This window comes from Cricetulus griseus (genome assembly GCF_003668045.3).
Source record: "Cricetulus griseus strain 17A/GY chromosome 1 unlocalized genomic scaffold, alternate assembly CriGri-PICRH-1.0 chr1_0, whole genome shotgun sequence".
NCBI lineage: Eukaryota > Metazoa > Chordata > Mammalia > Rodentia > Cricetidae > Cricetulus > Cricetulus griseus.
Window position 1 is genome coordinate 59,305,877 of NW_023276806.1, and position 26,641 is coordinate 59,332,517.

General features: G+C 46.2%; 1 protein-coding gene across 8 annotated transcripts in view; it reads left to right on the top strand.

Annotated features, from left to right (window-relative positions):
- The window catches only part of Bcl9 (BCL9 transcription coactivator), an 89,165-nt gene extending 73,014 nt beyond the window's left edge, over positions 1–16,151 (top strand). For 6 of the 8 annotated variants that reach the window (XM_027393737.2, XM_027393740.2, XM_035450708.1 and 3 more), the window contains 7 exons: positions 2,871–3,183; positions 4,094–4,410; positions 5,699–5,888; positions 6,743–6,842; positions 8,993–11,231; positions 12,392–12,652; positions 13,786–16,151. In XM_027393737.2, the coding sequence (XP_027249538.1) occupies positions 3,131–3,183; positions 4,094–4,410; positions 5,699–5,888; positions 6,743–6,842; positions 8,993–11,231; positions 12,392–12,652; positions 13,786–14,903 (4,278 nt within the window). In that variant the 5' untranslated portion in view covers positions 2,871–3,130 and the 3' untranslated portion in view covers positions 14,904–16,151. The remainder of the gene's footprint in view (positions 1–2,870; positions 3,184–4,093; positions 4,411–5,698; positions 5,889–6,742; positions 6,843–8,992; positions 11,232–12,391; positions 12,653–13,785) is intronic. The other 2 variants (XM_035450709.1, XM_035450710.1) reach the window with 2 other exon arrangements.
- The last annotated feature ends 10,490 nt before the right edge of the window (positions 16,152–26,641 follow it).

Genomic DNA, 26,641 nt, shown 5'->3' on the forward strand with positions numbered 1-26,641 from the left:
AGCCAAGACCACAGGCAGGAATCTCAGCCCTCAGGCTGTGGGGGCAGGAGGATGTGTGCAAGTTCCAGGGCAGCCAGAGTGAGACACTGTCTTAATACAAAACAAAACAACAATGACAGCTACAAAAACCAGTATCCCACAAACTAGGGTTAGAGAGGGAGAGAGAGGGGAAGGGAGGGAGGGGAGGGAGGGAGGGAGGAGGGAGGAGGGAGGGAGGAGGGAGGGAGGGAGGGAGGGAGGGAGAGAGGAGGGCAGATAGATGGGAGCATGTGGAGAAAGCATGGAGTGGTGCCTGGCAGAAGGCGCAGTGAGGTACTAGTCACAGTGAGAGTTAGTGAAGCACTGCTGGAGGACTTGCCAGTACTCGGCACTACAGTGTGAAGAATACCCACCTCAGGCCCAGGAGCTTGGGCCAGATGCCAGCTCTACCACTAATACAGTGAGCAGCAATTTCTTCATTGTTAAGATGGTGTAGTAATAGCTGTCTTATGGGGTAGCTGTGAGTGAGCTGGTACATGTATGAAGTCTTAGAACAATGTCTGGGACTTAGTAAAACATGATGGGTTTCTGAAAAAGAGAAGGGAGAAGCATGGAAGCAGACCTGAGGAGGGAGAAGTCTTCGTCCTAGAGGGCAGTCCATCTTGGGCTCTGATGAGTCTGTGTACCATCTTTCCCAGTCCTTCACCTGTTGGAGAGCCTCATCTTCTTTTGTGCCTGTCATAAGACATTTGCTCAGTTGTTCTTAGTCTCAGAGGCAGGCTAAAGCTAGGCATGATGTCTTTGAACACCTCTCAGGTTAGGAATTAGAAGCCTGGACTTCATTCTTAGTCCTTGCATACGGCCTCCTGTCCCTTTCAGTCTCTGTTCTGTCTGTCCATCCACAAACTAAAGTTGAGGAAAGTGGGTTAGGATGGAGAGCCAGGGTCTGAGAACGCTGATTGGCTGGAGAAGCCATTTGTGCCTGTGCATTCTGGTTCATTCAGGTGGAAAATACCTGCCCATCAAGGTCGGGCAAATTGTGAGAATAACAAATTGTATGTAGAAGTACTTCGAAAATAAAAATGTTTTATGTTCATGGCATCATTATTAGAAATAATCTTTGCTACCAGCTCATCATAAATGCCTGGCAGATTAATGAAGCAATTTGATATTTGTGATGTATTTTGCATTTCTTGGGAAGAGAAGTGCAGCACAAATGCCAGGTGTTTCTGTTTTCTGAGAAGCTGGTAAGCCACGGAGGACCCAACTGTATCCTTAGTACATCATACTGAGTATTATGGAGAAACCAGAGAACTTATAATAAGGTTCTTGTCTTCAAAGAACACGCTCTTCACAGGGAGCAAATAGACACAAAGGATTGCTTAGTACCAGGGGCTGGGCACTAGACTGTGATGCAGACAGTACTGAAAGTTTGGATACCCGCTTTCCTTGGCTGACGTAGACCTTGTCCACTCAGAATTCATTTGCTACTTCTACTTTACCAGTGATTCGTATTCTTGAAAGAGAATGTAAAAAAATGGTTTATGATCTTAACTGATCGCATTTGACAACCACAGTCCATCCTGTGGTTTAAACTGTAAAAGAAAAAAAGACAGAATGTATTAGGAGATAGAAATATGACTTTAAATGTAATATGATCAGTGTGTTCTTTGACATTTTGCTTCTCGATGCCTGCATAGAACCACTCCAGAATATCTTTTCCTAGTTCTTCTTCCTGTCTCCTCCACTCAAAACTTCCATAAATTCCCTTCACTGGTCCAGGTAAAATAGTGGGAACTATTGGAAATGCCTAATTGAAAGAATTTTTCGCTTGGCCATTATCATACCACCATGACTTAAATGTAACTAAGGATTCTCCTGATTTTATTCAAGTCTTTGAGACTCCTGAAATAAGTGTAAGCTGTAGCACCTGAGCTGCTTCCAGCTCCTTTTCATTTGTAGCCATTAATCCTCACCTGACACTCCGACCCCTGCAGTCCCATACTTGGTCAGCAGGTAGAGGAGAGAGAAGAGCGGGTCACAGTGGGTACCCTAGGAGGAACCCGTGAAGTAGAGTGTATACCGTGGTTCCCTCCTCCACTCTCTGGGCTTCCCTAAATAAAGGGCCTTTTCTTTTGTTCCATAGCTAGGTTTGGGAATATTTTATTGACCTTTATGCTTCAAATTAGCCTTGCAAATTGGCTCAAAAATATCTTAGCCTTCAAAGATCTTCTTTTACCTTCAAAACTGTGGCTCATTGCCATGCTTGCCCATGTCCCTGTCATTAAGGTGAGAACACAAGCACAAAATCTACATAATTTAATAGAGGAGTCATGGAAATCAGGGGGCAGAACTGATTGTATTGGTATTAGCTTAATGTTTGTTTTCATAAGTGTCTCCTTCAGTGCCCCATCACCCTCAAGTCTGCCTGCAGAGTAAAAGCATCCATGATTTGCTCCATGGTTTGAAATTGGGGTGGGTTTGTTATACCTCTCTGGCATTGTTTGCCACCATAGCCCAAACACCAGAGGTCAATACCTTCTGATTTGAAAGCATTATTTGAAGGAGGAGGGAGACAACTCAAACCCATTGAGACTTTTATATTCAGAAATAAACACAAGGGAGAATAAATGGCTAAAAATGAATCTTTTTCTCTCTTTCAAGCAAAGGCTGCTTGGATGGGAGGCCTGAGTGCTGATGAGAGATTCGTAGTCCTCTTCACTTGCTTTATTACCAGAGCCAGTGCCTATGACGTGGCTGTTACCTTTCCCTTTATCCAGTGGGAACTGAAGCATGGCCCAGATGTTTCTTGTTGCGTTGATCTTGTTTGAAGGTGTTTTCTGTCTTTGTTTTGATGCTCACCTTTTTCCTTCTATGTCCTTTTCCTGTAGTGTGCCCTGGAGATGCGAGATTTTCCTTTGGCAGCAGAAGGCACACACTCAGAGAATGCTGGAACGTCAAGGGGGAAGGACCCACTTCCACAGCAGAGAAAAACGAAGAGGAAAAAGGCAAACCGGCAGCCAGCACTAAGGGACATACAAATCAAGCAGTGGGCACCTACCTGTGCCCCCAGCAGCTACTTCTGCTGCAGCCCGAGAGGAACTCGGGGAGCCCGTCCCAGTTAGTGACCGAAAGCTCAGGATTCCAATCAATGCATTCCAGTAACCCTAAAGTGAGGAGCTCTCCATCAGGAAACACACAGAGGTAAAGGCCCAGGTCTCACTGCCACCCCCTCAGGGACACCGAGAACACCCGTTGGTGGATCAATGTGTAGGATTAGAAACAGCATAGTCCCAAGTGGGAAAGGAGGAGGAAACTAATGGATTAGTAACAGCTGGTAGCCAACCCTGATGCTACAGTTTTCTGGGTTGCTCTCTCAGCTGCCATTCCCATATTTCCCACCTTTACCACTTCCCTAGCCCTTGCAAAGGACAAACAGAAGGACTCTAAAGACCAGGCAGTACCATTTGAGGAAACTGAGGCATAGAGTGATTAGATCTTAGAACTAAAATACCACCCAGAGCCTTTGCTGGGTTTCTAAGTACTCAGACAGTTATTTAAAAGAATGTTTTCTGTCTTCCCTGGGGGCCATAGTTAGCTCACCCTACTTTAGTGCTGTGCTGCTGTTGGCAAGAGTCTGGATGCTGGAGGATTTCCCTAGCCTCATGGTACAGTGGGTTTTCCTTCTGCCCTCCTGGGCCTGCTTGCTTGTTCAACAGAAGAGCCAGGCTTTCATTACAGCTGTTCCTTGTCATCAGCCTGGGGGGTGGGAGTATTTTCATCTTAACGATGTCTGTTTGTTTACTCTGAGCTAGTCTTAGTGTGAGAGTCACTTTTCTATGTACATAGAAACGGTTGTCCTTTATTGACAGAAGCCCTAGAGATAAGTCCCCATGTGACTCTAGTGTTCCTGAGCCCTGGAGGCCATTCTGTTTGATCCTGCTCTCTGTTGATAGCTCCAAGATGGGGGCCAGGGTGGCAGGGACAAGCATGTGGGCAAGGTGCAATGTGGGGTGGTTATTTAGCATGCAGGGTCTCCTTAACCCATTGTAGAAACTCTAATTTGTACTGACCATATCTGATATCTGATCTCTCTGTTATTTGCTTCTTTTAGTAGCCCTAAGTCAAAGCAGGAGGTGATGGTCCGTCCCCCTACAGTGATGTCCCCATCTGGAAACCCCCAGCTGGATTCCAAATTCTCCAATCAGGGTAAACCGGGGGGCTCAGCCAGCCAATCCCAGCCATCCCCCTGTGACTCCAAGAGTGGGGGCCATACCCCTAAAGCACTCCCTGGCCCAGGTGGGAGCATGGGGCTGAAGAATGGGGCTGGAAATGGTGCCAAGGGCAAGGGGAAAAGGGAGCGAAGTATTTCCGCCGACTCCTTTGATCAGAGAGATCCTGGGACTCCAAACGATGACTCTGACATTAAAGGTATGTCTATAAGCTCTTTGAGACTCAGAGGGAAGTAGTTGTTCCCTGGGGAAGGCTTCTGACATTTACTAGAGGCCAGAGGCTGCTGTCGATGAAGTGGGAGAGGTGGTGGCAGAGTCAGGAACCGTCACAGCCTAGGAGGGACCATTGCTTCTCATTTTTCTCCTCATTGAAGAAGAGTCTAGAACACCTTGCTGAGTGAGAAGTTCTTGCACTTGAAGGTCCATGTAGTTTGACCAGATGTTTTACAGGCTTAGGCCATGTTCATGGGCATATTTCTGGCCTATGTGCTATTGTCTTCAGTCAAGCCAGTAGCTGCAGTTCGGCTGTGTCTGTGGCCCACACTGGAGCAGGTTTTCTGGCATTCCCTCCTTTTGGAGAAATCCTCAATGACTTGGGTTTTGTGCTTGCTAGTTGCCACTTTACCAGACTCATAGACACAGGGGGAAGCCTTAATGACCCTGGCAGTAGTCCAGAGTTGTCACAGCTGATTTCAGTGTGGCAGGAATGAGTGGCTACCAGATGTGGTAGAAATTTGGCAGGCACCACAGTGTAATGAGCCAGGAAAGGGTATTGGTGTGGAGCTTTAGGCTTTTTTCTTCCTATAGTAAAACTAAGAAGAAGAAAAAAAAAATCTTAGGAGTAGGCCAGAATGTGAAGTTCTATTTAAGAAGTGAAAGTGAGATTTCCCCAGCCCGAAATGAAAGTGAAAACCTGAGTACTTGCTCCCTCTCTTTTTTCCTCTTCTTCCCTGAACTGTTCTTGGGAATCCCATTACAAACCCCAGCACTCTCCTGGGTACTGACGGGTGCAGGCAGCAGGACAAATAGTTGTCATCCTTCAGAGTTGGAGTTCATAGAAAGCAATCATTAGACCATCAGTATGAAATATGATAAATGCCAAAATACTGGAAGGGGGCTATGAGTTTGATTAACAGGGCCTTCCTGTCATGTTTAAGACTGTTCAGAAAGGTTGCCAGGAAGGAAGGTCATTTATGGTAATGTGTGTGTACTATAGACATATGCTAATTTGTGTACTATAGACATAGGCTAATATGTGTACTATGGACATATGCTCATATGTGCACTATAGACTTTAGAGGACGGAGGAGTGCTATAGAGTGAGTTGTTTAGGGAAAAGAGTGTTTGAGTAGAAGAGATGTTTTCTTTTAGCAAGGAACTTGCTCTTCGAGTTTTCAAGATAGATTTGTGTTGTGATGCTCTGGTGGGAAAGACTGGGGGCAGGGCAGTTTATTCTCTCTATGACAGCGAGTCTTCCATTCTTTTAGAATGTAATTCTGCAGACCACATCAAGTCCCAGGATTCCCAGCACACACCACACTCCATGACACCATCAACTGCTACAGCCCCCACGTCTTCCACTCCCTCTCATGGCCAAACTACTGCCCCAGACCCCATACCTGCTCAGAAGACTCCAGCCAAAGTGGTGTATGTGTTTTCTACTGAGATGGCAAATAAGTAAGTTGGTGCCATGTCTTAGTGTTGAGTGTGCCTCGTGTGTGTGTGTGTGTGTGTGTGTGTGTGTGTGTGTGTGTGTGTGTGTGTGTGTGTGTGTGTGTGTTGAAACCAGAGTTCTTTTTCTACTGCACTGTGCAGGGGCAGCCCCTGACAGTGCCTCCTTGGCTATGTTGGGAGAGAGTGAGGATATGTGAAACACAGGTTGAGTGCACCATATACACTTTTCTGCAACCTGTATGTTCTTTAAAAACACACACACACACACACACACACACACACACACACACACACACAGTAAATGTCTATACTAGAATAATGAGATTATAAGGAGAAAAATCTCTGAATTCACCAAAAAGTAGCTACTGTGAACATTTTGCTCTGTATGTTTCAAGTTTCTAGAAGACACAGTTTTTGTTTGCTTATCAAGAATACCTTCATACACTTCACCTCTCCTCTCACAAGTGGGTCTTCACAGGCCTGCCCTGTCTCTAGGTGTTTGGGATCCCATGTTCGCCCTTCTAGCTGGTGTTTGAATGAGGATGCTTTGTAAATCAACTAAGTGGCTTGGACTGAATTGAAGATCTTCAGCTTCCTAGTGTTTTGTTGTTGTTTTTTAAATGCCTCTGTGGGAATTCACTCCTGGCCATCTTCTAACCTCAGATATTTGATGGCAAACGATAAACATAAATAATGAAGTATGTTTCCTTTGATTTCTTCTCATTCAATGTTCCTAATGGTTCTGTATACTCCACCCAGAGCCTTGGAAGCCCAGTTCATGGTTGGCATGTCTAGAATCACGTGCAGCTCACAGAACAGAAACAAGTGCTAATGCATTGTCTCTTACGTCTTTGCAGGGCTGCAGAAGCTGTACTGAAGGGCCAGGTCGAAACTATCGTCTCTTTCCATATCCAGAACATCTCCAACAGCAAGACAGAGAGAAGCACAGCTCCCCTGGTATGTTGTTTAGAATTGGAATAAATGGCATTGAGGTTCTGCAATGCCTGAAAAGAGGTGGTAAATTAAATTGGTGGCACAAACAGCAGTCTGAATATTTAACTGTAGGATCTTATGCATATCATCTGCCTAGTTAGTCTCTTCTACCAGAAGAGGCTAAAGAACATGGTAGAAAGTGACTTTGCAACCTAATGGCACCATAATTGGAGTCTGGTGACTCTCCAAATGGATCTTATTTGTTTCAAATTGAGGCCCATTGAGTGCTTTTATAAAATTTATTTTATTATTTTGTGTGTTTGAGTGTTTTGTTTGCATGTGTGTCTGTGTACCACATGCCTGCCTGGTACCCAAGGAGGTGGAGAACCTCCATGTGGATGCAGGGAATTGAACCTAGGTCTTTTCCATGAACAAGTACTCTTAATCACTGAACCAAGTGCTTTTTAATTGCTTGATAATTTCGAGATTATAATAAGCCTGTTTCCTACCTGGATTTTAAGCACCCAGTATAAACTACATTAGAGAAAATATGCAGAAAATATGCAGTGTTTCTTGTAGTCATATAGATTTCCATGTGAAATCAAAATCTATTTGTTGTAAAGAGGCACTGTATCAGATCCTGGGGTTGGGTGGAGATTTAAAAGTTCTAGACACAGTCCCTGCTTTCAAAGAGCATAGAGTCCAATCCTGGGATGAGTCTTAAACATGAAAAAAAGTTGAATGACAATAAGTGATCAGTTATAATTCAGGATAGAAAAGATGGCTTCTTGTCTAGTTTGTGTATCGAAGAGGCTCCATCTCCAGGGTACAGCAGCATCTGGGCTTTCCTAAGCTCAAGGAAGCCCCTTCACACCCCTGCCCCTCTACTACGCAGTGGCAGAGGATGGGTAACAGCCCCTTGTCCTGTGCACTGGGTATATTGCAGTGCAGTCTACTGCTTCACTGACTTCCACATTTCCTAATACAACTGTCACCTCTACCTTATCTGGTACTAAAATGTCATTGAAATAGGAGTTGAGGAGGGATTGGTAAAGACTGAATGGTCTCCTCTGCTGGAGTTGCTTTATGAAGCCAGTACACACCTACAGCAAACTCATCAAAACTGGCCAGCAAAGCCAAACCTGAAATAGCAGCTGAGCAAAGGTGACCTCCCCTGTGGAATCACAAACATGGGATATGTATGCTTTTGATCATTCAAAGACATATTCAGATCACAAATAGACACTTGTAAGTATGCACTTATATATGAAGCATAAACTATTCATATGCATAGGTACAATTTGCACACAGGCAAACATTCCAGCTCAGTTGAGCAAGAAAATGGACATCTTCCAAACAGTGTGCATGTTGTCGGAGAGCATGCTTTTACCTAGGATGTAGTGTAGCAGTGGTCCTCAATAAATGATAAGCAGTCTTCCAACCTGTTAAATGGGGCAGCCTTATCGATTGGAAACAACAGATCCAGAGACACTGAGCTAGATAGTCTCAGGTTTCTCCACAGACACTTCCTGCCTGCAGATTATCTTACTGCAGCCAATATACAAACTTATCAAATATGGAATCAGTGATCACAAACTGAAAACAGAAACCAGAGACACCAGGCCCATGGAAACTCAAGGAGGAAGTAAGTTGGTTGTCACTCTGCCAGAGGAGATGTTGACATGGAGTTTGAGCACAAAGCCACAGTGACTTTTAGTTTCTCTTTCTGTTGGAAACATCAGACCTTTTGATTGATAGCGACAAGTCTATATTATATAACCATGGAAAAGGGGAGAGGTGTTGGGTATAACCACCCACATAACCAAGAAACAAGTCATTCCCTAAATCAGAAGCCCATGGTAGGCGTGTGATCTTAGGTATTCAGTAGAGTAGCTCTTGCCTGTCACATGTATGAGTATTGAAGCCTAATTTTCAGGAAGGAAAAGGGTGCTATTTAGCATAAGGCTTAAGAAGGGGGAAGAAAATAAAAAAACAAAACAAACAACAAAAGAAACATATTTCCATGTCCAAAAATGGGTTATCTGTGAACAGTCTGAAAGGTGATATCAGTATGCATTTATGTTATTGGGACACAGCTTTTATATCTTATTTCTTTAATTGTGCTTCTGTTCAGTTCACCATTATATGACACAAAGCATCTTATTTGTCTTCAGAACACACAGATACCTACCCTTCGGAATGATCCAAAACCTCTGCCCCAGCAGCCTCCAGCGCCCACCAACCAGGACCAGAACTCTTCGCAGAATGCCAGACTGCAGCCAACTCCGCCCATTCAGGCACCAGCACCCAAGCCTGCTGCAGCCCCACGTTCCCTGGACCGAGACAGTCCTGGGGTAGAAAACAAACTGATTCCTTCTGTGGGCAGTCCTGCCAGCTCCACTCCACTGCCCCCAGATGGTACTGGGCCAAACTCAACACCCAACAATCGAGCAGTGACCCCTGTCTCCCAGGGGAGCAATAGCTCTTCAGCAGATCCCAAAGCCCCCCCACCTCCACCAGTGTCCAGTGGTGAGCCCCCAACGCTGGGAGAGAACCCTGACGGCCTATCTCAGGAGCAGCTGGAGCACCGGGAACGCTCCTTACAAACTCTGCGAGATATCCAGCGTATGCTTTTCCCTGATGAGAAAGAATTCACAGCAGGACAAACAGGGGGTCCCCAGCCAAACACTGGGGTTTTAGATGGACCTCAGAAAAAACCAGAAGGGCCAATACAGGCCATGATGTCTCAATCCCAAAGCCTAGGTAAGGGACCTGGGCCCCGGACAGATGTGGGAGCTCCATTTGGCCCTCAAGGACATAGAGATGTGCCCTTTTCTCCAGATGAAATGGTTCCACCCTCTATGAACTCCCAGCCTGGGCCCATCGGACCGGACCACCTGGACCATATGACCCCTGAGCAGATAGCATGGCTGAAGCTTCAGCAGGAGTTTTACGAAGAGAAGAGGAGGAAGCAGGAACAGGTGGTTGTCCAGCAGTGCTCGCTCCAGGACATGATGGTCCATCAGCATGGGCCCCGGGGAGTGGTCCGAGGGCCTCCCCCTCCATACCAGATGGCCCCTAGTGAAGGCTGGGCACCTGGGGCAGAGCCATTTCCTGATGGTATCAACATTTCACATTCTCTGCCCCCAAGGGGCATGGCTCCCCACCCCAACATGCCAGGGAGCCAGATGCGCCTTCCTGGGTTTGCAGGAATGATAAATTCTGAAATGGAGGGGCCAAATGTGCCCAACCCGGCATCCAGACCAGGTCTTTCTGGAGTCAGTTGGCCAGATGATGTGCCAAAAATCCCAGATGGTCGAAATTTCCCTCCTAGCCAGGGTGTCTTCAGTGGTCCTGGCCGAGGGGAACGGTTCCCAAACCCCCAAGGCCTCTCTGAAGAGATGTTTCAACAGCAGCTGGCAGAGAAGCAGCTGGCTCTTCCCCCAGGGATGAGCATGGAGGCCATCAGGCCTGGCATGGAAATGAACAGGATGATTCCAGGCTCCCAGCGCCACATGGAGCCGGGAAGTAACCCCATTTTCCCTCGGATACCAGTCGAGGGCCCTCTGAGCCCTTCCAGGGGTGACTTTCCAAAAGGAATGCCTCCACAGATAGGCCCTGGTCGGGAACTTGAGTTTGGGATGGTTCCTGGTGGGATGAAGGGAGATGTCAGTCTAAACGTCAGCATGGGATCCAGCTCTCAGATGATACCTCAGAAGATGAGAGAGGCTGGGGCAGGCCCTGAGGAGATGATGAAATTACGCCCTGGTAGCTCAGACATGCTGCCTGCCCAGCAGAAAATGGTGCCCCTGCCATTTGGTGAGCACCCTCCGCAGGAGTATGGTGTGGGCCCCAGGCCATTCCTTCCCATGTCTCAGGGTCCAGGCAGCAACAGTGGCTTGCGGAATCTCAGAGAACCAATTGGGCCCGACCAAAGGACTAACAGCCGGCTCAGTCACATGCCACCACTACCTCTCAACCCTTCCAGTAACCCCACTAGCCTCAACACAGCTCCTCCAGCTCAGCGTGGCCTGGGGCGGAAGCCTTTGGATATATCTGTGGCAGGCAGCCAGGTGCATTCCCCGGGTATTAACCCCCTGAAGTCTCCTACAATGCACCAAGTCCAGTCTCCGATGCTGGGCTCACCCTCTGGGAACCTCAAGTCCCCTCAGACTCCATCACAGCTGGCAGGCATGCTGGCAGGCCCAGCTGCTGCTGCTTCCATTAAGTCCCCTCCTGTCTTGGGGTCTGCTGCTGCTTCGCCTGTTCACCTCAAGTCTCCATCACTTCCTGCCCCATCCCCTGGATGGACCTCCTCTCCAAAACCTCCCCTTCAGAGTCCTGGGATCCCTCCAAACCACAAAACGCCCCTCACCATGGCCTCCCCAGCCATGCTGGGAAGTGTAGAGTCAGGTGAGTGTGCCTATATCCTCACCCTTGTAGCTGGAGGTTGCTAGAACCCAAGTTTGTGTTTTAAGAAAACTTAGGTCTTGATCGTATAGTCAAAGGTAGTGTGTGTGGCCTTTGTCAAAATTTGTTCTAAGGTGCATGATTGTCAATACTTCCATAGAGTTATTCACAGGCATCCATTCCTGGCGAAGAGTGTGTATGAGGGACAGTTGAGAGGCAGGAAGATGGTAAATGTGTTTGTTCCCTGAATAATTTACATTTGCACATGAATACATGATGGTGAAATAGAATGTAAACAGTGGTTGAATGTGGCTTCCTAAAGTACCGAAGCCACTCACTTCAGGGGCTTACTGTCCGATCAAAAGAATGAATATAAGCCCAATCAGAGTGAGGGTGCTGCTCTAAGACCTAGGACGTGTGTATCAACTGTGAAATGTTCTTGGTAAACCGCTATAGTCACACATCAGCTACAGTTTGTTACAGGGTTTTCTTCATAGGAGAGGATCTGGCTGATGATGATAGTTTGCCAAATGGGACCGAGGTGACCAGTGAAGTAGCCCTGGGGTGTTAACTACTAGGTTGGTGCCATCTCCACTTGTGAAACACTAGAATCAGAATAAGCCAGGCGATTTACCATAGCAAAGCTAAAATACCTCTCTGTGGGGTAGCAGTTCACTAGCACAGTTGGGTGGAACAGTCAGCTACCTCAGACATGGTTTTCGTGGAAATTAGTCAAGAGTTGTGCAGAGTGCTAAGGTTAGTACCTGAGATTAGAGTACAATCCTATCTTCTTGGCATGCAAATTCCTGAGTTGAATTTTCTAAATTTCGATTGGCCAGGGAAAGAAATCCAATTATTTCACACCCTTCCTGAAACAGTTGTCTGTAAGCTATGTTTTCCCCAAGTTTGAACTAATATTTCTGGCACATTCCTGGCATGTTTGTCTCCACGTCTGCTGATCTGTCACCTCTACATCATGCTGTGGTCTCCTCTGCACAGAGCTTGATGGAAAGACTGATGATTCCTGCCCTGGCTCTAATAGCACTGTCCTGTTCATCTGTTCTGTTCTCAGCCTTGCTGGGTCATAGCCGTAGTGCCCAGCACCCTTTAAGATGCATCTGATTCCATGTCTACTTTTGCCTTATTTTCCTTTGTTGTCTTAGGTGGTCCCCCACCTCCTACAGCCAGCCAGCCTGCCTCTGTAAACATCCCAGGAAGTCTTCCCTCAAGCACACCTTACACCATGCCTCCAGAGCCAACCCTTTCCCAGAACCCACTCTCAATTATGATGTCGAGAATGTCCAAGTTTGCAATGCCCAGTTCCACCCCACTGTACCACGACGCCATCAAGACTGTGGCCAGCTCTGATGATGACTCCCCTCCAGCTCGTTCACCCAACTTGCCATCAATGAATAATATGCCAGGTAAGACATGGAGCTGGAGCTGGCCTTGAGTAAAGCAGCAACTTCATAAAGTGATCTTTCAACAGCTGAACACCTACATAGATGGAAGTTTGATAAGCTGAAAAGATATGCCCTCTCAATTTCTGTAAAGCTGAAGTGCCTTAACTAGGGGGATGATGCTGGGTCAGTGTGGTTGGCTCTGAGCTTATGAGAAGGAAAGGTGGGTGTGGTCTGCTTTGTAGTGGTGATCTTGTGTGAGGGTGCATTTTGGTTGGGTTCTGTTGCAGCAGTACCAAAGAGCCTCTTTTTAACTTGTGACTGCACTGTCATTCATTTCCAAGCTGTTTTTCTGGGAAGGCAGCGTCAGACCCCAGTCCTAGCTTCTCATTGTGTATGCTTTTCCTCCCGTGCTCATTCCTGCCAGCTTTGCTGACGGGAAGAGACCTGGAATGGTGACTCTGATCAGCAGGAAGCCATGACTTTCCACCATGAGTATCTGGTTCCAGTTTCATCCTGATTCTTAGGCATGCTGTTTATTCATCAGTAATTGTAATTAACCAGGTTGGGACATCTCTGTTAGTGTCACTAGCAACAGCACTACCATATTTGATTTTTATTCCATAGAGAACAAATAATATATATCCCTGAGTCTGCAGCAGTGTTCTTCGTCCATAAGTTACTGTTTCTGTAACAGTTTATAACCTGGGCTTTTAATACCATCTTGATGACAGTACAAAACAATACTAAATTGCAATTGAAAAAAAAAAAAAAAAACTGCATGGCTTTCTTGCTGATAGTTGTACTACCTGAACTTAGAGACTGATGCGCCCTTTCTCCACACGGACAATACTTGAGCCTCCCAGGCTCCAGTGAAGAAGACCATGCTCATTTGAAAGTTAACTTAGATCTTTCCAGAGAGCATGTCTTCCGTGTTGTCTTTAGTCGCACAGTGAAAGGCTTGATCACATGTTGTCTGTTCCTGGTGCTTCTGTCTGTGTGCCTCCAAGAGTGTTACCAACTTGTGGTAACAGGGATTATGTATTTTCCCAGCACAATGAACATTGGATACATAATTTTTTGTTAGTGTAATTTGTTACAGCTTTTACAAGTTGCTTTTGGTTGAGTTGATTCCTTTGATATCTTTATTTTTCTAGGAATGGGCATTAATACACAGAATCCTCGAATTTCAGGTCCAAACCCCGTGGTTCCGATGCCAACCCTCAGCCCGATGGGAATGACCCAGCCACTTTCTCACTCCAATCAGATGCCCTCTCCTAATGCCATGGGACCCAGCATACCTCCTCATGGGGTCCCAATGGGGCCTGGCTTGATGTCACACAATCCTATCATGGGGCATGGGTCCCAGGAACCTCCAATGGTACCTCAAGGACGGATGGGCTTCCCCCAGGGCTTCCCTCCAGTACAGTCCCCTCCTCAGCAGGTTCCATTCCCTCACAATGGCCCCGCTGGGGGACAAGGCAACTTCCCAGGAGGGATAGGATTCCCAGGAGAAGGCCCCCTTGGTCGCCCCAGCAACCTGCCCCAAAGTACAGCAGATGCAGCACTTTGCAAGCCTGGAGGCCCAGGGGCTCCCGACTCCTTCACTGTCCTGGGGAACAGCATGCCTTCGGTGTTTACAGACCCAGATCTGCAGGAGGTAATCCGACCTGGAGCCACCGGAATACCTGAGTTTGATCTTTCCCGAATTATCCCTTCAGAGAAGCCCAGCCAGACACTGCAGTATTTCCCTCGAGGGGAAGTCCCAGGCCGCAAACAGCCACAGGGTCCTGGACCTGGGTTTTCACACATGCAGGGGATGATGAGCGATCAAGCCCCTAGAATGGGACTAGCATTACCTGGCATGGGAGGCCCCGGGCCAGTAGGAACTCCAGACATTCCTCTTGGTACATCTCCATCCATGCCAGGCCACAACCCAATGAGACCACCAGCCTTTCTCCAGCAAGGCATGATGGGACCTCATCACCGGATGATGTCACCAGCACAATCTACAATGCCCGGCCAGGCCGCGCTGATGACCAATCCAGCTGCTGCTGTGGGCATGATTCCTGGCAAGGATCGGGGGCCCGCTGGGCTCTATACCCACCCGGGGCCTGTGGGTTCTCCAGGCATGATGATGTCCATGCAGGGCATGATGGGACCTCAACAGAACATCATGATCCCACCACAGATGAGGCCCCGGGGCATGGCTGCGGATGTGGGCATGGGTGGATTTAGCCAAGGACCTGGCAACCCAGGAAACATGATGTTTTAAGCTGCTACGATTGGATGTGCCGATCCTTGTCAACATGAGATTCCAGGCCCTGCGAGCTGCTCTGATGGAGTTCCAGGAGTCCTCACTGTTGGTCATGCAATAGGAGAAGAGCGACCCGGGGCTGCTGTGGGGGAATAGGGAACCGAGAATGTATGGATTTACCGGAAAACAAATTATTCATTTAATCAGCAGGTGTGTTTTTTTTAAGATTTATTTTTTAAAAATTATTTTTGTGGACTTGGGGATCCCGTGATGGCACCTACTTTGGGGACTCTGTAGCCGTGCTTTGAGAATCGCCATCGTCACGTGTTGCACCATTCTCTTGTGTGTTTACGTCCTTTGAACTGGCTTCTCCCAGGATTCTTTTCTGTTTTTGACTTTTGATTTGGGCTTTATTTTTTTTCTCTCAGTGTGTGTGTGTGTGTGTGTGTGTGTGTGTGTGTGTGTGTGTGTGTGTACTGTACTATATTGTAAAAGGGATTTTAGCAGAGACTTTAGTCTTTGGGGCAAGAGGAGAACAGGAGTGCTGGGCTGTTTACTTTGGATGGAGAATCCATCTTCAGACCTTGGACTATTTTCTTTCAACTCCAGTGTATAGAAAAACCAAACTACGACCTCAGAGCAGAGTATTAATGAAAAGCACAAAAAAAGGAGCTAAGTTCAGTGAGGGGTGGGGGGAGGGGGGAAATTTTCTTTTTAAAAATACTGACGCTTGGGACATTTGTTTTTCAGTTCCCGTGCGCTCAGCGCGGCCTGTCTCCCGGTATACAAACCCACCCTCACGGCTCTCTCCCCTCCTCTCCTGTATTCCTCCAGTTCCTTGGTTAAGTGTGTCTCCTTCCCTGTGACCCCACTGGTGACCCTGGGCTTCCCCCTGTCCTCTTCCCCTTGGCAGCTGCAATACCCAGGTTCTCTGGGGGACTCTAGGGAGGCCTGGCCTCTGCCTCCCATGCCCACTGGCCTCTCTTCCCTCCTAGCCTACCCCCCTGCTGTGCTGTTCCTGCCCACCTTGTTTCTTGTTCTCCTTTTCTTAGGAATTCCCAAGTGAATTTTATTAAAGTGGGAATGGAACCAATGCTAAAAGCTATCCAGGATTTTGTTTTTTGTTTTAAATTTTGTGTTCCTTCCCTTTCCTCCCTCTTCCCATGCGTGAAACGTTCTGTGTAATCTTCATTAAATTTGGTACAAAACCACTTGCCAGAGCTGTGGTGTCAGAAAAATAAATATATTGTTTCTTACAAAACTGAACTGCTTTTTTGTGCATTTGGATTCCTGTTCCTTTAGTAGCACATGTTTTGGTTGCCATACAACCAGAGTCCTCATATTGGTGAAGGAAAAAGGGGCCCTCTCAGAAGGAGTACACCTTGCTGTCAACGACTGTTCCTTGTGGCCATTTATCCTGCTCTGTTCTCAGGAAATCCAGTCATAGCAGAAGAGCAACCTTGTCCTCACAGCTGACCTTTCCCTCTAGAGCAAGAACTAGCCCTCCCTAGGGTCCTGAGCAAGAGCCAGCAAAATGATGTAGATAAATTAGGCAGGCCAAGGTTTATCTTAGTTATTTAAATAAGTTCTGAGCCCTTGCTGGATCTTCCTGAGGTAAAATATCACCACACCTACACATCCTGCGTTTTGACTATCCACAAGATTGTGTGGTCCCTTCTGCCCATCCTCCTGCAGCCTGCCCCTGGTACCTTCTGCCGACTGAACACAGTCTATGCACAATCCACTTCCTGCCAAGAGGGCCTGACCTGGGTGTGTATCCTGCAAGGTACACTTGGAATTCACTATGGTATTCCTGTATGGGTGATTTTGTTCAGGTGTGTGTATTTCTTTTGAGTTGAAAGCACCTGGAGCTCAGAGAGAGAGAGTTCTCAGGTGAGAGAAGCTGAGCCAGGAGCAGCTGGTGTAGAGTTAGCTGCAGACAGACCTGTACAAATGAGACTTCGATGGTATTTCACTCTGGCGGTCAATGCTGCTCTCTCTGACAAGAGCTTCTGAGAGCTGCTTTCGTCTTCAGCTGTAGTGTCTGTGCTCAGGAACACAGGAGCCCCAAGCAACAAAAAGTGGATGTGAACACTGAGGAGTCCATACTGCTGGTCTGCTCAGTGTGTGCTTGCTTTTGAGTTTGAAGACAGCCTATGAAATACATCCTAATCATCTTTATAGATGGGGCAATTGAACCCACGAGTTTAACAAGTGACCTGATCTGATCTGTTGTGTTGGGGAGTACATTTTATGTTGTAGAAACATGAGGCTGGGAATGACCATGATTTGTGAGCTCGATGTCTCTGCCCTGAATTACATAGTGGAGCACAGGGCAATAAGCATGGGGACCATGAGATGAAATCCCCAAGAGACACTGGTCAGCTAGTCTGATGTAAGGGGGCAGCTCCACTCCTTACTGTATTCTAGTATTGCAGTCACTAGTGGAATTTGGTCCCATGGCTACTATCCCAAGCAGGAGGCTGATCTAAAAGCAGATGTTCACTTGGAGGGTGGAGGGGCAGCAAGAGATGGGTCTCCGGGTGTGGAGGCAGCCACAGCCTTGGGGGGGGGGGGACCGTGGGTGTGGTGGTGCTCTCTTGCAGCCCCTGCTGGAAAACTTGGAGTGGTGCAGGTCTGGGTCCCCATTTCAGATGCTGAGCACTTCATAAAGAAGTAAACCCTTGTTTCTCATCAGCATGCCCCAGCCACACTTCATCACAGCTAGCTTTGATAAGCCAAGTTTATGTGGGATTAGGTGTGAATTCTAACTTTCTAGGCTTATTATAAAACCACACTAATAAGAAACTGCATGTAGGTTCTTGGAAAACTTAATATGCAGGGTTTTTGTTTTGTTTTTTAAAAAAAAAAAAACAGTGGCAAAGATGGATAGTGATGTAGTAAAGGCTCAGCTGGTTTCTCCACCCAAACAGTTTGGGTTTTAATGAAGAAAATGAAATCATAGCTTGCTTCAGGACGGGTCTTAGCAGTTTTTAGGGGCCGATAAGGACTATGTAGCATTTTCTCTAAAATAATGTGATATAAAACAAGCCTGCTGCTATAAATGAAAATAGACAAATACATAATTGTAGTCATCTAATGTAGGGTGTGGCATGAGAAAATTAAATACCTGTGCGTGCAAAGGGATTGAACCCCAAGACCTCACCTGCTATACAGGTGATCTTCCACTGAGCTGTATACCCCAGCCTAAAGCTAATGCTTAAACAGCCTCAATGTTTGAAGTTGCTTTTAAAACAATTGATCTATTTCTCCCAGCCTTCCACATCTCCACCTCTTAATGTTGTAAATGCAGTTCAACAACATTGAGGGTTGGCTTCTGGGCTGTATTGTCTGTGCAGGTAGACGGGACCCCAGCATAGTTGGGGGGGAGGGTGGGGTGGGAGTATTACTTTAGCATTGTTAGCATAGAGTTCCCATGTTTCCATTTTTCCCTGGCCTCCACATATTATTTAGCTCACGGTGGAGGGTGGAGGGTGTAACTAAGCGATGCTGGGGTCTGCTCCCTTGATGCTTAGCCGGCAGGCAGGGGCACCCTGGAAAAGATGGCTGCTGTGCTCCTCATTTCTCTTTTCTGCGGGCTTTTAAAGTGCTGAAAGGAAAACGAAGTTAGCCTTAACCTGAGGACTTATTTACTTGGCAGAGCACCTACTGTGTGTCAAGAATTGCCCGACTCCAAGATAAAGAAACAGTGTAAATCTGTTACAATACAGCATGGTGACTGCTGCAGAGAAAGTGCAAACAGAAAAGGAACAAGCCGTCGGAAAGGAAGTTTCTTCAAAGGAAAAGTGATCTTTGAACTAACTGGAGGTTTCCTGGAAGATGGTGGAAGAAAGCAAACAGCAAGGGACTCTTTTAAGGAAGGCAGATGTGGGAAAAATGCTCACAGGGAAGGGCTGGATCATTTGGACCCTGGTGTGGCCTTCTCGTACTTGGAGCTTAAAGTTTTAAGGAAAGGAGGGCTTGGGAGTATTGCTCTAAAGTTAATTGACTACACAAGGCTAGGGTTTGACACCCAGCACCATAAATAAGTTTTAGGCCAGGAAATCAGGTGATTGGATTGGCTTAGGAAGAATATAAAGCTGGGTGGGAAGAGAGACCTGGAAGACGGTAAACCTGCTTATTCTATAAAATCCTTAAACTTATCTCTTCTGAAAAAAAAAATCCTATTTCCCAAGTTCTTCAACCGTACTGTCCCTTTCTTGTATTTAGTTTTTCTGTAATTTTTTCAAAGTCATAAACCCGTATTTTTAAGGAAAGTAATAGAATCTTAACTTGTTGGTAGACTCATAATGACACATTTAAAGCAGATCATTAACAATACACAAAATCCATGGGCTAGAGAGATGGCTCGGAGGTTAGGAGCACTGACTGTTCTTCCAGAGGTCCTGAGTTCAATTCCCAGCAACCACATGGTAGCTCACAAAGAGACTTGGTGCCCTCTTCTGTCATGCAGACAGAACAATGTGTACATAATAAATAAATCTTTAAAAAGATAATACACAAAATCCAGTTTGTAGACAACATTTCTATTGGAGGGAGCTAAACGGGAAAATAAAGTTACAAGGGAGATACACTAGAAGGATCATGATAAAAAGCCTCCTGTTAAACGGGAGTGTTTCCCGCTTCTGTGTAGGTGACCACGTCAGCTCTCAGCTTTCTGGCTCAATGCTTAACTGTGCTTGGCAACCCGCAGGCACTGCTAGAGAAAGAAGGCGCGCTGATCTGTGAGCCTGGATGGCTCCGAAGCTACGCCTTGCGCATATCTAAAGCTTGGGAAAGCTCAGTCATTTCACCAAACACAAAAGAACAGGTGTCCCTTGCAAAATGCTCCTTCAGGGCCCCAAGCAATTATGAGATGCCCTACAGTGTCAACGCCAGGTTAGAGTCCTACTGGGAAAGGAAGGTGCAGCTCTTTGCCGGGCTGGTGCTCAGTGGTGGAGGGGCAGCTGGGCCATCTGTGAGGCTCTGTGAGGATTTTAATGCAGGGGGAAGCAACCCCCTGCATTAGCTAAACCAGCTTCTCCTGTCTCTTGTTACCGCGGCTGGAGTGCAGGTGAGGGCACCCAACTTACAAATCTCTCTGTTATCCAGTGTTCAATTAATTAGTGTGAATTTACGTTTTCAAGATTGCGTTTATTTATTTACCACGGCGGAAGCTCTTTCTATTAAAGCCTCTGGGGAGCCTGTGTTTATTTCTCTTCTTTAACACGCTTCCAGGGGCTTTCATTTTTCTCACTTCCCACACAGAAGCTCCCCAGCTTCCTGGGGAGTGACTTCCCCTGGAGACGCCTACCCAGCCCCACAAATCAATCCGAGATCTAAGCACTTGCTTTCCGCTGCGCACCCAGAGCTGTGGAGTCTTAGCTGCTGGATGATGAGTTCTCAAACTGGGCCCAGTCGCGTGCTAGTGCCTGAGTCATCCCTGGTGTGATCACTCAAACGTATTTGGTTACAAGGGATTGTAGGTGGCTGTGATTTATTTTGTTTTTCAACCACAGAAGTCTCCTAGGTTTGGGTAAAGTCATGTATAATAACTGTCAGTAGCTGATCTACTAAAAAGTTTTATACACTGGGCCGTAGAGATGACTCAGCAGTTAAGAGCAAAGAAGATCAGCGTTCAGTTCCCAGTACTCAGGTCAGGTGACTCACACCCACCTGGAATCCGAATACCGCCCCGCCCCCACCACTTATCCACATAATTAAAAGTATGTTTTCAAGTTTCATACAAGCATACAAATTTGTTTACATAACCACGGAAATATGTTTATTAACTCTTTTGAGACATCTTACAATGTATTTTGAACATATTCGCCTCCCGCATGGTAGAAGAAGAGAACCAACTGGACGGTTGTCCTCTGACCTCCACTCTCACACCATGGTATGTGTGCGCACTGGAGTTCACATCCCATATTGAAACCATTACCTAAGTTAGGCAGTAAGGACAGAGTGGACGTGAGAACACCATCAGACCCTTTTGGCCGTATTAATCTCTCCCTTTCCTTAGACATCCTAACAGCAAACATGCAGGCCTCTCTTCTTACCGTCGAGTTTGTCCAGTCTCGAATAGCAAATACCTCTGTGTGCTGATAACACTAGAGATTTTAACCTCTCTGCAGAGCATGAGTTCAGGACATGCAAGTTACCCCAACACCTGTCTCAATTCCCCATGACGCCATTCACCATCACAGGAAACGTGTCTTTCCACTGAGTTCTCTCGGGTAGGAGACATTCTTTTTTTTAAAACATCATGTTTATTCTTTGAGAATATCATACAATGTATTTTGAACTTATTCACCTCCCCCATCTCCTCCTATAACCAGTCTCTCATCCTTCCCTTCCCAACTTTAAGGTGTTTTCTCTTCCCCTGTCAAGTCCAGTTTGTATTGCCCAGCTCGTTTGGGAGTGGGGCCTGCCCTGGTGTGTGGTTGACCAGGGGTCACATCATTAAACACTGACGCTCCCTTCCTCAGAAGCTACCAAATACCAGTAACTCCTCAGCAGGTAGTGGAGCTTTGTGTCAACCCCACCCCCTCGCTGGGATTTTGTCTGGCTGGAGGTTGTGCAGGTCTCAGACTTGTCATTATCACTGTGAGTTCTTTTTTTTTTTTTTTTTAAGATTTTATGTATTTATTATGTATACAACATTCTGCTTCCATGTATATCTGCACACCAGAAGACGGCACCAGATCTCATGGCGGATGGTTGTGAGCTGCCATGTGGTTGCTGGGAATAGAACTCAGGACCTCTGGAAGAGCAGTCAGTGCTCTTAATCTCTGAGCTGTCTCTCCAGCCCCTCACTGTGAGTTCTGTGTGCAAATGCCCTGTTGTGTCTGGAAAATACTGGTTCCTTAATGTTACTGATCACCTCTGTCTGGCTTTCATAATCTTTCTACCCCCCTCCTCAAAGATCCCTGAGCCTTGGGAGGAGGGATATAATATGATGTCCCATTAAGGTTGAACTCTCCACAGTCTCTTAATCTCTGTACATTGGTCAGTTGTAGGGGAGGGTCTCTGTTTTAACTGCCATCTCCTGCAAGGAGAAGCTTTTTTGATGAGGTCTGAGAGATGCTCTGATCTATAGGTACAGTAATAAATATTATAAGTTGTTTTAAGGCCGGGGGTTGGTGGTGCATGCCTTTAATCCCAGTCCTCGGGAGGCAGAGGCAGCCAGATCTCTGTGAGTTCAAGGCCAGCCTGGTCTCCAGAGCGAGTGCCAGGATAGGCTCCAAAGCTACACAGAGAAACCCTGTCTCAAAAAAAAAAAAAAAAAAAGAAGTTGTTTTAATACTATGTTCATTTAGCACAATAACAGCATTGGGTTCTCCCCCAGGGCCTATGCCCCCCTACCTAGCATTGAAGGGACCAGCTCCCCATTTCGGCAGCCATGGCAGTAACGTGTGCTCGCTATGACCTTGCCTTGGTCACTAAGAGGTTAGGTGCCTGCCTCATGGCAAGAAACCAATCAGAAGTTAGCTGGTGGCGCTATGCTTTACGACCCTGGGTGTACTTTACAGACAAGTGCACAGCAATGACACACAGAGCATAGCAACCACCCTGGGAGGGCCTATGGGCCATAACAACCAATTGGCCAATCAACACAGGGCAAGCCCTCCAAGCCTGGAGGCACACCAATCGTGAGCCTGTGGGTACCCCTAGACACTCCCCTTATGCTGCCCTACAAGATCACTAGGCAGCTGGTTCAAGGTGTCTTTGCTAGCCATCTGCCACGGCGGTTGGGTGAAAGATCGAGCTAACATGGGGTTAGCTCGTTAAATTACAATAAAGCCTCATGCAGTTTGCATCAAGCTCTCGAATCTGCCTGGTGATTGGGGTGACCCAGGTCGTGGCCTGGGACCCCAGATACCTGAGTTTTCCGGGGGTCTAACAGCATCAGGTTCTTGTCTCCATTAATGATGCCATATATGGGTTCCATCTCTTGGAGCAGGCCTTAGATCCACTCAGAAAATGGCTGATTATTTCAGAGAATTCATGCACTATTGCAACCGGATGGGCATATCTTGTCAGGTCAGCTGTAGTTTGCAGGGTTCATTGCTTGGTGAGAATGAGGCTTGCTCTTCTCCTCCAGCAAGCCATGTGCACAGCACCTTCCAGCACCACAAAAGCTAGCCGGTAAGGGTGAAGCTTACAGGCAGGTACCAGCTTGGTTTTTAGGTGCTATTCTTAATCCTTTGCTTTAACAAATCATCAGCAAATCATCTTGTGTCTGTCTTAAATCCACTCATTTCTCTCTCATTACTTTAGTTCACATTACCAACTATCGCATGGTGCTAGTTTCTTTTTCTTTTAATTTTAAAGAAAATTCTTATTTCATATGTGTATGTGTGTGTTTGTGACATGGGGCATTGAGGAGCATGGCATGGCATGCAAGTACAAATCAGAGGACAACTTTGTGAAGTCGGTTTTCTCCTACCTTTACGTGAGTTCTGAGGATCAGACTCTGGTCACCAGGCTTGTATAGTGAGCACCTTTACCTACTAAGTCATCTCTCCATCCTCAGCTGGTATCTCAGCCTCTGCTTCCACCTGTCTTTCTATTTAGGGTACTTTCCACATTGTAGAGAGTATACTGGCACACAGACACACACAAGACACAGACAGACACACATACACCATAATTCAGTATCACAGTGTCTATTTCTATTTCTCTTAGCAATGACTTATTTAAGCCACTTTATGAAGTCAGGAGCCTGTTTTCTTTTGCTCATGACTTGTTCACTAGCATCTAGCATCTGGTGTCTACACTTACTTGACAAGAGATCAGTAAATATTTGTTAAATGGACCAGAGAACAGAAAGATCTGTGAGCACAGGTAGCTAAGGAGGATTTCATGGTGATTGTGATACATGGAGTGGAGCCTGAAATAAAATGGATGGGAGAGGCACAAAGGCACAACACAGCTAAGGCAAAGCAAGTGGGAAAGAACAGGTAAAGGCAACACAGCCAGATGACATCAAAGCGAACAGCTTAAGTAAAACAAATCCGCTGAGTCATAGAATATGGAATTAAAAAGATGGAAGGAAGAACAGCCAGCCTCCGAAGCCAAAAGAAGGTATTTCATCTTCTTGTGGGAACCAACTGGGATGCACTCTTTGGTCTTTATCAAGGCAACTGGGTGGTGCATAGTTTATAAAAACGAGTCTGGCAGGTACATGCAAAATGAACGGAGTGAAGGCAAAACCAAAGACTGAAAGATCTTACAGTTGTGTGCTCAGTTAATTTTAGTGCTGGGCGGTGAGGCTTCTGGAAATGGGATGGAGAGAAAAGGGCGAACATGTTTTGAGGGAAGAACTCCTAGATGTCATTAGATGCCGGGAGAAGGGAAGAATCAGACTCCATACTGAGGCTTTGAGACTGAACAGCCGAGAGAGAAGAGAGGGGATTTACTGTCATCTGTACCCACCACTGAAGCCACGCAGCAACACGGGCTGCTCCATAGATGCCACCAGTTCCAGCAGATGTCCAGAAATTTTTGCCACATAATGAATTAGGCCTCTGCAGGGTTTTAAATGAAAATGGCCTCCATAGGTTCAAAGGGAGTGAAACTATTAGGAGGTGTGGCCTTCTTGGAAAAACATCATTGGGGGTGGGTTTTGATGTTTCAAATGCTCCAGCTAGGCCCAGTGTCACTCTCTCTTCCTGCTGCTCGCCAAACTAGATGTAGAACTCTCAGCCCCTTCTCCAGCACTGTGTCTGCTTCTATGCTGCCATGCTTCCCACCATGACAAAAATGGACTATCCCTCTGAACCTGTAAGCCACCCGAAATTAAATGCTTTCCTTCGTAAGAGCTGCCTTGATCGTGGTGTCTTCCATAACAGTAGAAACTCCAACTAATAAAGCCTCTTTTGGCTTTTTTTTTTCCTAGAAAAAATGGATCCCAATTCTTCTTGTAGGAATAGATAGAGAACAAGGACTGTCCGAATTTCATGTGCCATCCCTATATAGTTAAAATGACCCTAGTGTTCTTCCCAGTTGTCTCTGTCCCATAAACTTCCCTCGTTCATCAGTTGAGACCAGTGAGACCTGCTGCCTCTATCTCCCCAAGTCCCTCACACTTACCCCAGATCAGTTTGTATGCACCCCAAAGGAAGTGTTTGGAACCAGTCTGGTCCCCATGTCATGCTGGAGTTATCCCAGCTCACCTCAAGCTTCATTTAGACCTACTGTTTCTTAGTCTTGATGATGGTGGAAGCTAACATTCCTTGTGTTGATTCTTTGTAATCTTTGTAATTCTGTATTGAAGAGGCAGGTGGATCTACATGAGTTTGAGGCCAGCCTGTTATACAAAGTGAGTTCTAGGATAGGCAGACAGGGCTACAGAAAAATACTGTATATATGTTTTGTATTGGAAGTGAAGCTGTTCTGATATTCCTGCAAGTAATGAAAAGACCCAGAATGATCCTGATATTTTGAGACTTGTTTTTTTTTTTTTTAACTCACATTTGGTTTGGTAGTAAAAAAAAAAAGAAATGCACAGCCTATGATTTCCCATTTAAGTCATTTTAGGCTTCCATGAAGGTGCTATTCGTTTAGTACATTCCAGTCACCACATCCATCACCCCCATCCACCTCTAGGGATTCTCCATGATAAAAACTGAAGCTGCACATTAAACAACTGCCCATTCCTGTTCCTTGGACTCTAGCAACTGCCTTTTGACTTTGATTTCAGAAACTCCCCATAGGTAGAATCATATAATATTTGTGATTTTGTGACATGTCTTTAAGGTTCATCCATGCTGGAGATGTGTCAGAATTATGTGTCCTTTTTAAGGGTGAATGATACCCCATTATGTATGATATAATTTGTATATCTAGTCATTGTGTATTTTTTATGAGTGATGAGATCCCAAGGCTCATGCTTTTTTCTAAAGCTGTTACACTTAGGGCTAATCTTTACATGGACACCGATTCAGTGATTTATCCAAATTTTAAATGTGCTTGTTTAATCATGTTATTATCTAGTTCACATTATCCATTTTTCCATCAAATAATTCATTCTCTCTGTCTCTCTTTGTGCTTGTGTTTCTGTATGTCTCTGTGTCTCTGTCTCTGTATATGTGTGTCTCTCTCTCAGACAAGGTTTTGCTACGTAGGGCAGGGTGGCCTAGAGCTTTCAATTCTCCCGTGTCACTGTCCCCAAGTGCTAGAATCACAGATGTACATCACTGTGCCTAGCTCTATGTTTTCCTTCCTAATTTATGAGTGTGTGGTGTGTGTGTGTGTGTGTGTGTGTGTATGTGTGTGTGTGTGTGTGATGTGTGAGAGTGCCTGCAGAGACCAGAAGAAAAGCCACTGTATCCCTTGGAGCTATAGGCAGTTGTGAACTGACATATGTAGGTGCTGGGAGCCTAATTTGGGTCCTCTGGAATGCAAGTGCTCATAACCATTGAATCATCTCTCCAGCCCCAGGATTCTTCTCATCAGTAGCTACAAGCCTAGGAACTCATCCAGCAGTGAGCTGATCAGAGATGACCTACCCTACCCCCACCAAACTCGGAGTCTGGTACAGAAGTCAAAGTGTTTGTGAAAGAAGAGGAGGAAGCTGCTGTAAACTAACAAGAATGATTTTAGTAAATTTCCCGGGCATCTTCCACCCTTGGCCTACTAGTCAAGGAAATCCTTTAAGTGCCATTTCCAAAGGGTGATTATTGCTTTCAGTCCTGAGTGTTCACAGCCTTCTGTTTCTGCATCCCAGGGTATCGACAGTCTTAGATCCT